At 40.7% G+C, this 12,752-nt stretch overlaps 1 protein-coding gene across 4 annotated transcripts in view; it reads right to left on the bottom strand.

The window, feature by feature from the left end:
• IMMP2L (inner mitochondrial membrane peptidase subunit 2) overlaps nt 1–12,752 on the bottom strand; it is a 1,016,843-nt gene that overhangs the window by 482,538 nt on the left and 521,553 nt on the right. Inside the window, exon 5 of one of the 4 annotated variants that reach the window (XM_045565138.1) lies at nt 157–262. The exons of the other annotated variants lie outside the window; for them this stretch is intronic. Within the exon in view, the coding sequence (XP_045421094.1) occupies nt 157–262 (106 nt within the window). The remainder of the gene's footprint in view (nt 1–156; nt 263–12,752) is intronic. 4 annotated transcript variants of the gene reach the window in all.

Genomic DNA, 12,752 nt, shown 5'->3' with positions numbered 1-12,752 from the left:
GTTATCTTGTACAGAATTATCTATATACTACAAAGTACATATATATCAATAATTTGAAGACACTGACGGAATTATAAATATTCAATTTCTACATATTCTATTAAACAAGGATGAAATCTATTTTCTCTCTCAAGCATTGAAAAGGACTTCCCTTACCTTTTGTTTCTCTAGAGCTCTTGGTCTCACGACTGCTACAGAGACCATCAGGAGCAGTTGTAGCAAGCAGTTCTTACCAACCTGCCTCAAAGTTGGTGCAAAAACACTGTGAAGAGGAAAGTTGTTGTGCTAAGTAATGTTAGAACCATGATAGCAGCCGGACTTCTGGTGTTCCATCCAGCAAACCCCAGACACTGCCATTCAAAGGCTATGCCAACATTCAAAACTACTCACAGACGTGTAAAAAATGTGAGTGTGTGGGGATGTGTGTGTATGTTAGGAAGACATAAAACCTGAATTCCGAAGTATTCAATGGACAGAAACCACTATGGCCATACCTCCCCCCCAAAATTATCCCACAATGGTATTTTTATGAATTTTGTATACAAAGATGTTCTCCTTTAGGCCCTATCAATAAGTATATATTAAAGTAAGAAGTCTCTGTCGAGATGATTACTGTTTTGTTTTTAAGTAGCTTTATTGTGGATCTGTACATGAATGCCATCACTGAATGGAAGCAGTCCGTGAGACTCCCATCACTCCCGCTAGAAGAGGAAGCTTCAGTAAATCTCTAAAGCTATGGCAGTGGTCCAGTCCCTGTGCCATATGGCATTCCACCTGTCCCAAGAAGTTTTATTAATGTCTTTTAAAGCTCCAAATAAAAATACTGAGACATAAACAATCAAGCCTGCTTTGCAGTTGGATTTTTTGAGCTCTGTGTGATAGTTGCAAAAATTCTCCATGCTGTGCGTGTTAATGAGACCCGCCATAGGCACCAATGATAACATAAAAGCAATCACCCATAGCTCACAGGCTTTTTCCTTCTGACTATGTCTGACTGTATTCACTGCATTTGGCAACTGGAAATAAAATCTACCAAGAGAAATCAGTCTGGATTGTCAGGAGGCATGATGACTGAAGATCTGAAAGCAACAGCAAAGTAAGAAAATATATAGGTTCTAGGCATGTTTCCTCCAAGGATTTATTTCTAAAGGAAACAAGCACTTAAACGCAAAAATTTATTAAGTTCAATATATGTAAGTAAACAATTACCAAAACTGAAAACTCACTTTGAGTATATTCATATAGATTAGAACAGTATTAATAATAGATTAAAATTTCTATAACCTAATGAAAAGAACAGCAAGGAGATTAGAGCTATTTGCCACATCCTTTTTGAAAGTCCAACCACTTTGTCATTCAATTCTTTATTTCAATGGAGCTAAGCATTTTAGAAGAAATAAAGAGAAGTATAAACAGAAATGAGTGATTAGCTTGCTTAGCTTTTGGACACATAGGGAAATATACTTTATTCTAAATCCCATGACTTGGTCCCCAATAGAAATCTTACGTTTTTTCATATCATATTCCCGTTGTTTTATATATCTTGAAATATTTTTTACTTTAAACACTTCTTTGAAATTATGATTGTTTTTAGACCCAGTGACAGAGCACATAGATTAATACCACTGTGAAGAAACACATTTATAGTACATCACAAACTTTGAAATATTTTGCTAAATGTATTCAATAAAACCGGTTTGTTTTTTAATTCTATATATTTCTATTTTATGCATTTAAAAATGTATTCTGAGAAGATGTCTACAGGCTACAGTAGATTCCCACCAAAGGAGTCCATGCTGCAAAGAAGAGTTACAGTTACCTTTTCTAAAGGAAATACCACACAGACACACAGACTGTGATGTCAAAGTATGTGCTTCTGGCCCATGATTGTCACATCTGCAGTTATAGCCGTGGGACTGCTTACATCCTCCTGTCTACTCCGGTCTTCTTTATTCCTCTTTTCTGCCTAATATATATGTGACTATCATTCCACTCAATTGTTTTAAGCATCAAGGGCCATATCTCAACTTTCCTCAGGCAGGTTGATGAGGAAATCAATTTCAATATACAACCTGAGAATGGTTCTTACTACCCAGTTCTTCAAGAAGCTCTGGGGCTTGTGAATCAAGAACAAGGTCAGATCAAGGCAACACTGAGAAGAGGCCACATTTGTTTTTTGAAAACTTTCCCCCTACAATTTTCTGTAGCCTTTCCCTCGTTTTTCAGTTTTAACATCTTCTCATCTCCCCGACACAGTATAAACTAGCCTACCTACTAGGTAGTTCTGGGAAGAGAATTAGTAGTATGCTTTTTTTTTTTTTCTGCTAAATGAATATACCTTTCTACAGAGAAAAAAGACTCCAAAAGTATGAGTAAAATCGAAGTAAGCATTAATGTCATCTAGGACCACTGCACACATGCAGTGCATGGTACAAAGTGGAGTAAGAGAAGCAGGTAAGGTAGCTTTTAGGAATTTAGCACCTTCTTCTTCTGGTCAAGGGGGTCTCAACCCTTCTAACAGTGGATCTGGGGAAGCAGAGTAACTGCACAGATGAGGGGTAAGTTCTGCTGCCTCGGGACAGGGCTCCCAGGCTCTCCCCATCAGGACCAGCTAACTGTAATCCTGGTACTCTGGAAGAGAAACCAGACCTTCGGGGACGGTATTACCAAAGCCCAAGTCACACACCTAACCTTCTAAAATAAACAGCTAGAAGCCAATCACATTCTTGTATTTCAAACACAGTACTGCAGCAGGAATTTAAACTGCTATATTCCAGATAGGTTCTGGCCTTATAGTATAGAGCCTGTTGGAAATGAAACAGATCGAATACTGTGCCTAGCACGTAGTAGCTTCTTAATAAATATTTTTTGAATGAATGAATACTGTCAACAAAATTATATTTTGAGTAACAATCATTATCATAGCAACCACTTAAAAGCTCATCATATAGCAGATAATGTTTTAAGTGCATTACAAATACTAATTCAATTAATCCTCTACAAGGCCCACATGGATTATTTACAGAAGCAGCAACTGAAGCTCAGACACCTTGAATCATCTGCCCCAAATCACTTAGGCAGTAATTGTAGATCTGGGAATCAAATCCAGACACTCTGGCTCCAGAGTCTGAGGCCTTAAACACTTCATCATACTGCTAAGTCACGGTAAGGTTTACATCTGTATTGATGACATTGTCTCTAAAGGGAAAATGAAAGTATTTTTAAGAAGTGGGCCAGGGGATGGAGGAAGCCAGGTTGACTTAGGACATGTCGGAGGAGGAGAAGCATTAGTTGGAAGAGTTGGACCTGCCTGGCAGGGTCCCTCTGGAGAACAGCAGCAGAGGTCAATGCTGATACTCCCTTGCCAGCTCCTGCCTCTCTTGCTCCCTCTACTGTTCCTGTCAGCCTCTGCCACGGTGTGGCTTCCATTCTCTGTTGCTCTTTTAATAAAAGCTTAAATAAAGGTTGCATCCCATATGTGTCAGGTCAGTGCATGATGTACCTTAGTTCAGGCTCATGTTAGCAAAGTATCACAAACTGAGTGGCTTATAAACAACAAAAATTTATTTCTCACAATTTTGGAGGCTGCAAGTCTGAGATCAGGGTGCCAGCACGGCCAAGGTCTGGTGAGAGACCTCTTCCAATTTGTAGACTGCCCTCTTCTCGTTGTATCCTTACACGGCAGAAAGAGGGAAACAGACCACGCCTGAGTCCCTTTTATAAGGATACTTAGGTAATTAGGGCTCCACCCTCATGACCTAAATATCTCCCAAAGGCCCCACTTCCTAATATAATCATACTGGGGATTTGGATTTAAACACATGAACAAACATTCAGTCCATAACAGCTTTAGATGGCTCTCCCTGTAGAAGTTGCACCCTGTTATTTAAGGAAAGAACTATTTTGTCCTGGGAGGATCCAGCAGTGAATCTCCCAGTCCAAGTGATAGCCGGGCACCTGTGCACAATGGAAAGGTACCCAGAGAGTGGCCATTTGAAAAACTTGGTGTTATATTCCCCAAAAGAGGGAGACTTAGGTGCTCAATCACATTAGCTTGTTATTTAGCTATTATTCCTGTAGAATAAACATCTCCTTACTCAGTAGGAAGATTTCCTACCAACTAAGATATTTTTGAGCCAAGGACCTTATTCCAACTTAGCTAACTTCATGGAAGACCAGACCTATAAAAACGGCTATAATAAAGTTCCTCAAGTTCAAGCACCATTCCAACACCATCAGCCAGCTCCACTATCACACCCACTAGGAGTATTGCTGAGAGAAAACTGCTCTCAAACAGCAAACCAGAGCAAGATGTAGAAAGTGGCCTACATGCACCACAAGCTAAAGTGTGCTACTCAGAAGAAAGAAAATCCATGTGTGCTTTTATTGTGACCACTCTTTAATCAAGGTTCTATAGTATTACAGTCTTTGAAACCAGAGCTTTCTATTATAGTAACAAAACCAACTGGGGGAAAGCAAAGGGGCAGAGAGACATTTCCAAAGCAGAGACTTTTGCCTCTATGATCCCAGAGGCCTGAGAGGCCTCTGTATCAATTACAACTGGGAGATATCAATGGTCTCATGTCCCCACCTTTTTTAAAGGGAAAAAAATGAAATACTATAAAGACTTGCCAGAAAGGAAATTAGTTCAACATTAGTGACTAGAAAAACTTCATTAATACTTAATAAATATGGCAGAGTTCTTTTCTCAAGAGCTTTCATGTTCTTGCACTCTACTCATGGCTTACACTTTAACTTTCCTGTCACTGGTAACCCAAGGATAGAAAGTCATCAAAAGAAGAAAGAAACAGAGAGGCCGAGATGGCGGAGTCCAAGCTGCCTGCACAGCCACTCTGTGGGGGAGGATGGACAACTGCAGGTGGGTGCTCACCTACAGACGGACCCTCTTGGAGACAGCATTGTAGCTCAACAGAGAGCGGACGGGGGAAACTCACAGTGAAAGAGACGGGAACAGCGAGTTCCACTCGCCAAGATCGGAAGGTGCCTGGGGGAGACCCCTACACATGGGCAAGTGATAGAGCAGAGAGCCCCAGTGCCCCGCACTCCCGCTGTGAACGCTGGAACTGGACCTGTGAGGGGCCCACTGTCGCCACTGCCGGGGGCCTCTGTGCTCATCAGGAACTGCTTGGAGACTGTCAAGTTGCACCCCAGGGTGGGCTCCGCAGCGACCCGGTCTCAGTTCCTGGGTTGTCTGCAGCTGATGCCACTCCGAGCTCTCAGGTCTCCAGCCCCCTGCCCACGCAGGGATCGGCTTCACTGCAGCTGCCCCAACATGGCCCCCTGCCAGGCCGGGGAGGGAGCAAAAAGAGCAGACACTCGCATGGCGGTGACTGGAAGCCCCCACCCCACCACTGGGGAACTCGAACCGAGAGGTCTCACACTAGCAGCCTCGGCAGAACCCGCGTGGGGAGGGCGCCTCAGCCATCCAGCAGCCGAGTGCCACGGCCCTGCCGGCCAACGAGTGGAACAAGCCCCCGCACCCCCACGCCCACTCGGACCCGGCACCAAGCGGAGATCCACGGCCCTGCAGACCGCTGTGCCAACCCTGCAGGCCATGCCCCCTGCCCCGTGCACCATGTGGGTGGTCAGGGCCCTGCAAACCCACACAGCCCTTGGTTCTGTGTGCCAGCCTACAGGCCACATCACTGCAGCCCCAAGCACCGACGTGCAGAACAAGCCGCCCAGTGTTGCATGCCAGCCAGTAGGCCACATTACCAAGGCACTTTGTGCCACCACGCCTGTGGTCCGGCGCTCTACCACAGACTCGCTGGCCACAAGCTGCCCCCCTCCCCCCACCCAACCATGTACCATTATTATACCTATACCTGGGGACAGTGAACATCCGCAGCCCTGACACCTATGGCCAATTTCTAGATAGCCTTGTCAAACAGCCACTGCCGCCACTGCGGGGAGACCCAGGAAGAGCAATCTCCAGCAATACCCGCCTCAGTAAAGAGGGACACTCACAACCCCACCCCCCTCCTAGCCACTCCACACAAAGATCACCCAGCAATGGCCCAGGTCCCGTGATTTGCCCAGGCACAGGCACTGGCCATGGTCCTGCAATGCAGCCACACAGTTCAGCAACCCGTCCACCACCAACTGCACTCCTGTGATGGTCCCAGGAGCCCCACAAAATCCTGCCATCTGCCCTGCCACTGGCTGCAGTCCCATGGCATATCCAGGTACCCACCAAGGTCCCACAACCCTCACAGGAGCTGGCCAAGGTCACACCACCTTCCTCCGTGCAGAGGGACTTTCCAGCTCACTGCCCAAGCTTCCAACAGTGGCCTGGGGACCAAACCAATCTGAATGAGTATTCTTGAGCATAGGCTTGGACTATGACAATAGGGGATTGAGACAACGCAGGGGAACAGCAGAGTTACAGGTTCTGGTGGCATCCACTCATCTCCTACCAGGTCAATCCTCTGGAGTAAGAAACAAAAGGGTTATCTAGGGATCTCTCCTCCTTCTGATTAAGGAGGGGAGTTCCCAGCAAAGGAGAACAGATGCACTGTAAACCTGTCAGCCCTGAGCTGAAAGAAAAGGTTTCAGATGAGAAGAAACCAGCAAAAAAAAATCCTGGCAACATGAAAAATAAAGCTGGTATGACAAGCCCAAAGGATCACAATAGATCCACAGCAATAGATCCCAATCAAGAGGAAATTATTGAAATGTTGGAACTAACTGGAATTCAGAATATGGATGGCAAACAAGATGAATGGGATTGAGGAGAAAGTTGAAAACTGACATACCCAATAGTATTTCAGGACATGAACAAAAAAAATGAAAAACTAGCTAAACAGACAGATAATAAATGGTATAACAGAACTTGAAGAAATCAAAGAGGCACTTAGGAAATTACAAAATTCAGCAGTAATCTTCAAAAGCAGGCTAGACATTGCAGAAGAGTCTCAGAGTTTGAAGATACGACTTTCGAACTAATCCAGTCAAAGATGCCCAAAAAACAATGAATAATCACTCAAAGAAATAGGGTACTTTCTGAAATGAACCAATATATAAATTATGGGTATCCACAGAGAAAAGAAGAAAAGGAAAAAAGAATGGGAAACCTATTTGAGGCAATTATTAAGGAAAATTTTCCTGGTATCACCAGAGATTTCGATATCCAGATACAAGATGGGCATGGAACACTGGGAAGAATCATAGCAAAGAGGACATCTCCATCAACACATAGTCAACAACACATAGTCGAAGTCAAAATGAAGGAGACAATTCTACAAGATGTAAGACGAAAGCAACACTAACCTACAAAGGAAATCCCATCAGGCTAACAGCAGACTTCTTAGCAGAGACCTTACAAGCAAGAAGGGATTGGGACACAATTTTTAATCTTCTTAAACAGAATAACCACCTGCCAAGAATTCTGTATCCTGCAAAACTAAGTTTCATAAATGATGGAGAAAAAAAGTCTTTTTCAGACAAGCAAACACTAAAGAAATTTGTTACTACTAGACCTGCCCTGTAGGAAATGCTTACCAGTGTGTTATACACGCAACAGCACATTGGATACCTACCAGTGTAAAAACATCCAGAAGTTATAGCTCACAGCTCTTATAAAACAATAGCAGAAGAAGGAAAACAAAACAATAAGGATCATCCAACACAATGAACAGAACAGCAGCCCACATATCAATACAACATGAACAGTCTGAATGCCCCCTTAAAAACTTAAACTGGCTGAATGGATGAAAAAATAGAATCCAATTATTTGCCATATTCAAAAAAACATCTAAACCACAAGGACTCACACAGACTCGAGGTTAAGGGATGGGAAAAAAATTCCATGCAAATGGAAACCAAAAGTGAGCAGGTGTAGCCATTCTCATATCTGATAAAATAGAATTTAAATCAACGTCTTTCAAAAACAAAAAAAGAGAAAGATGGTCATTATTGAATGGTAATAGGAGCAATTTAACAAGACATAACAATCCTAAATATATAAGCACCTAACACAGGGGCTCCCAGTTTCATAAAACAAATTATTCTAGATCTAAGCAAAGAAATAAACAGTAGCATCTTAATTGCAAGTGACTTCAATACTATAATAACACAGCCTCATTAAAAAGTGGGCAGAAGATATGAACAGTTTTTCAAACGAAGATAGATAAATGACCAACAAATATATCAATATGAATAAAATGCTCAACATCACTAATCATCAGGGAAATGCAAATTAAAACTACAATGACATGCCACCTTACTCCTACCAGAATGCTCATTATTAAAAAGTCAAAAAAAAAAAAAAAACCAATAAACACTGGCATGCATGTAGAGAGAAAGGAATGCTTGTACACTGTTGATAGGACTGTAAATTAGTACAACCTCTATGGAAAACAGTATGGAAATTCCTCATAAAAATAAATGTAGACTCACCATTTGATCCAACAATCCCACTGCTGAGTATTTATGCAAAGGAATTGAAGTCATTTTATATTAATAAAAAAGACAGCTTCGCTCAAATGTTTACCACAGTGTAATTCACAACTGCAAAGATGTGGAATCAACCTAAATGTCCATCAATTCATGAGTGGATAAAGAAAATGTAGTGTGTATGTGTATATATATATATATATATATATATGTCTACATATATATGTGTATATACACACATACACACACACATAATTGTACCTCCTTAATTTCTTGAAATAAAAACAATTTTTTTAAATAAATGAAAAAATAATGGTACATGTTATCTCCTATAAATACGGAAGAAACTATGGCATCCTTCAGCAAAGAACTAGGGGAAGATGAAGTGAATGATATTTTTAATACTGAAAAGTTTCAGAGAATTGTAATTCTTCATAGCTCTTAGGATCTTTAACTGATTTAGCTTAAGGTGCATTCTCCACCTCCAAACCACCCCCGGCATGGGGAATAAAAGAACTGGGCGGTCAGGGGTGGAAAAAGAAAGCTTACTATATCTTTTAAGAGAAAAGGATGCCTTTGCCACTCTAAATGCTTGTTTAGAGAAACTGCTACCATAAATTAGCCTTAACATATCAAACTCTATGTGATTATAATAAGGTATTGTTTACAGGACAATTTTAAGTATGTTTGGGTGGGGGGTGTTGATATGTATGTTGATGCGATCATTTCAGTTGTATTACCAGTGGAAATTAACATGGCCAGGTGTCAGTATATCAAAATAAATAATAAGGCAAAAAGTGTCTGCCGACATATGTTTTCAAGCATCATCTCACACCATTTTTTACACTAAATTAAGTGTCTGGCCAATAGCTAAAATCACTGATCACTGAGATTGCAGATATATGCTTTATCATTTCCTTTTATTTCCCTGGCAGCATGATGGTTATTATTTTTTATTCCTCTAAGCTTTCTAACTACTTGCTCTATTTTTCATGCTGAAGGTAAACAATGACACTTAAGCAAAAACAAGGTTTTCTCTGATTCTACTAGTCCTTCAGGCTTAAGTGTAAAATTAAATGTAGCATTACAAAAATGCCAAATATGGATTGTAGAGATTGTAGAGCTTCTTCATCCATCATCAAATATACTTTTAGACTTGCCAAAAGTGAAAATTATTTTTGTTTTGCATAAAATATATGCTATGTATATATATAAAATAGAAAAATTCAAGTTTGAAGGAAATATTTCCCTCCTTTATGTACAAATAGAACAAATAGAAAAGCAGGGTAGAGAAAAGTGGTTGAAAGTACTTGAAAGAATGGGAGTTGGAGTCCACCATACTGAGGTTAAAATCCTTTTACTATATTTATGTCAGTAGCAATATGTGACCTTGGGCAGGTGACAATCTCTGGAGATTTAGTTTCCTCAAGTAGTCTGTCATAAAAAGCCACACTCTTCACTACTGCAGGTGTATTGCCTCTCTATATAAAACAGGATTATTAATATGTATGTACGTAGGTAAGTAGGCATTTACGTGTAACACCATGTGATGTAAATGCTATAGCCATTGTGACTGGGCAGTTGACTAAATGGAGTCTGAAGCTGCAGAAGGAGAACTGGTGTCACAAGCTTGACAGTCATCTAAATGAGAGTATATGTAAAACAGCTAATACAAAGTCTAACACATAGCACACATAAATAATGCTACTTCCTTTTTCCTTTGTGCAGGGTTCAATCAGTAGAAATGCACTCACCACCGAGTACCTGAACTGGCAGGTAAGAAGGCATCTCAGAGACAGTCAAGGTGAGCCAGCAGCAAAGGCGTCCTGCTTTGCTCACAACTCTTTCCAGGGCCAGCCTGGCTTCCAAGTCTTCAATCTAATGCATTAATAGTTACATGACTTAATACAAGTTATAGTTCATTACTCTGTATTTTGAATGATATTCTTTTTAAAACAATATTCTTTGCAATATCCATCCCTAAAACTGTAGGTAAGAAAACTGTAGGTAGACTATTTTACTTTGCTTCACAGAGCAATTTACATCCCAGTCACATTTGCTAACAGAATACTTACAGAAAGATAGTTTAAATCTCCAGCAAGGTAAAATGCTGCTATTCAAACACACACACACACACACACACAGACACACACACACGCATACACTCCACTGACATGCCTTTATTTCTAACAAACCACCTTGACTGGGACTGACTTTTAATACACTCTTATAAGCAAACATCCTAAAGGCAAATACCTGTATATTCCTTCCTCCAGACTTGGGAAGTATTTTAGGTCAGTATCACAATCCATCTTCTAAGGTAAGAAGATGCTAGCATCTTTTACTCTTAAGCCTATCTTAAGTCCAGTTAGTATCTTTAGAAATGAAGTCAGGCCAAAGAGTTGATCTCTGAGCTAAGCAAGAAAACACTTTTTTAAAAGGGCATTTCACTTTTCACACTCTTTTTATACACATCCCTTCACCTTACCATCCTATTCTAATTGTCCACTGCTGCTTAAGGATAAATCTATTTATTCTTCAAAAGAAGGCTATTTGGTTCTACTTCTATAGCAGGAACTGTGTAGCAAAAACAGGGAAAGAGGATCATTGACAGAAGCAGAAGCTAAGTGAGAGGAGCCATGTGGAAATCTGGTTATCAGGATATGGCAAAAGATAAGGGGACCAAACAGAAGTTGCACTTGTACAGAGCAACCTGTAGGTTGCCACTGTTACTCATCAGGCATCACTTAGAGTTTGGCTGATCAACTATGTCTGCAAGTGGAAGAAGAAATTTTCTCTCAGACTTACCCAGAAGCCAACAACAGGAGACTACAACAATGAATTTGTATAATGCTCATCAACTACTACCAGATTACCTTATGTCCTGAAAATAATTATGAGGTCCCATAACTCCACATATTAATACTATTTAACATCAAGTCCAAATATTTTAAAACTACACCATGACATAAGCATAAGGAACTCAAATACAATCCTTTGTTTCCTACTGTGACTTTTAAAAATATCATATGTAAATTTCTTTCAGAGAAGTTTGATTTGTATTTTTTGCAATACTGGTACCCTAAATTTGTGTTTAGTCTGCAAAGTGAGCAAGCCAGTAGTGCCACCAACCATGATTCCTTTTTTGTTTCACTTCTTCCAATAAAACTTAATAAAATACTTAATCTTTAATAAATGTAAGTGACGTTTATTAGGAATGAGATAAGTCTCAATTCTAGTTGACAACAGATATAAATCAATACGAGGTTTAGAACATACCAAGTTTGGAGGGCCTGATCCATCCAGACGAAGCCATGAGGCTGGAGCTCAGGAGAAACCTGGACAGAAGCTCCAGATTTGGGGGTCACATGGGCAATTTTAATCAAGGAAAGTGGGTGATAGCCCAAAAGAGTGCAAAGTGTACAAAGAGAAGATCAAATACAGAACTAAAGCAAACAGTCACAGTCACAAGGATAAGGGCAGATGAAACCAGGAAGACTGAAAACAAGTCACAGTGCAAGAGGATGGAATGGTAGCTGAGGGAGGATTGAGAGAGGGAACAGACAACCCTGTAGAGTGTGCAGTGAGGAAGCACCGGAGGAGTCTGAGTTTGACAACTGGGAAGCCCTGGGCAACCTCAGTGAGCTCTGCTTCAGCAGAATGGATGATTCGGGCAGACACCAGACTTCAGTAAATACAGAATTAATAGGAAATGCAGAAATGGTGAAACTGAGTAAAAGCAACTGTTTAAAGATTGAAGAGAGAGAAAGGAAAAGTTTGAGGGGATATTAATGTGAGAGATTTCCTCTTCTGTTTGTTCATTTCTTTTCTTTTCTTTTTTGAAGGATGTGAAGATTTAGCCTGTTTGAGAGCTAAGGGAAAGAAATTAAAAAACAAGAGAAAATTGATCAGTGATTACTATGTTAGCTCTTACAGGAAGCAGGGGGTGACAGGATAAGAGCACAGGTGGAAGCTTTGCTCTTGGAAGTGAGTTCAGATGCTGCTTCCCCCCCTCTGAGAATGAGTAAGGTAAGAATGGATGAATGGCCAAACATGCTTAAAGATGTAGTAAAAATAAAAGTGAAGGAATTTATGTCCAATGGTGAGAAAGTACAGTAAGCGTTTGGAATGAAGACCTAGAAACAGTCCTTAAAGTGATTATTTGGGATTAAGGAGGGAGGGGTGCTAAATACAGTCCTCTGAATGGGAAATCCTCAATATCCAGAAATTCTGACCAGAGAGTATTGGGGCCAAATTGGAAAATGCCTCCTCATTTGAGTGTGAAAAACTTAGAAAGCAATAAGGGATCGTCTCTTGATATGCCTGGTTAAGAAATT

The sequence above is a fragment of the Lemur catta genome, chromosome 11 (genome assembly GCF_020740605.2).
Source record: "Lemur catta isolate mLemCat1 chromosome 11, mLemCat1.pri, whole genome shotgun sequence".
NCBI lineage: Eukaryota > Metazoa > Chordata > Mammalia > Primates > Lemuridae > Lemur > Lemur catta.
The sequence above is the reverse complement of the archived record's forward strand: the minus strand, read 5'-3'. Positions and strand labels throughout refer to the sequence as shown.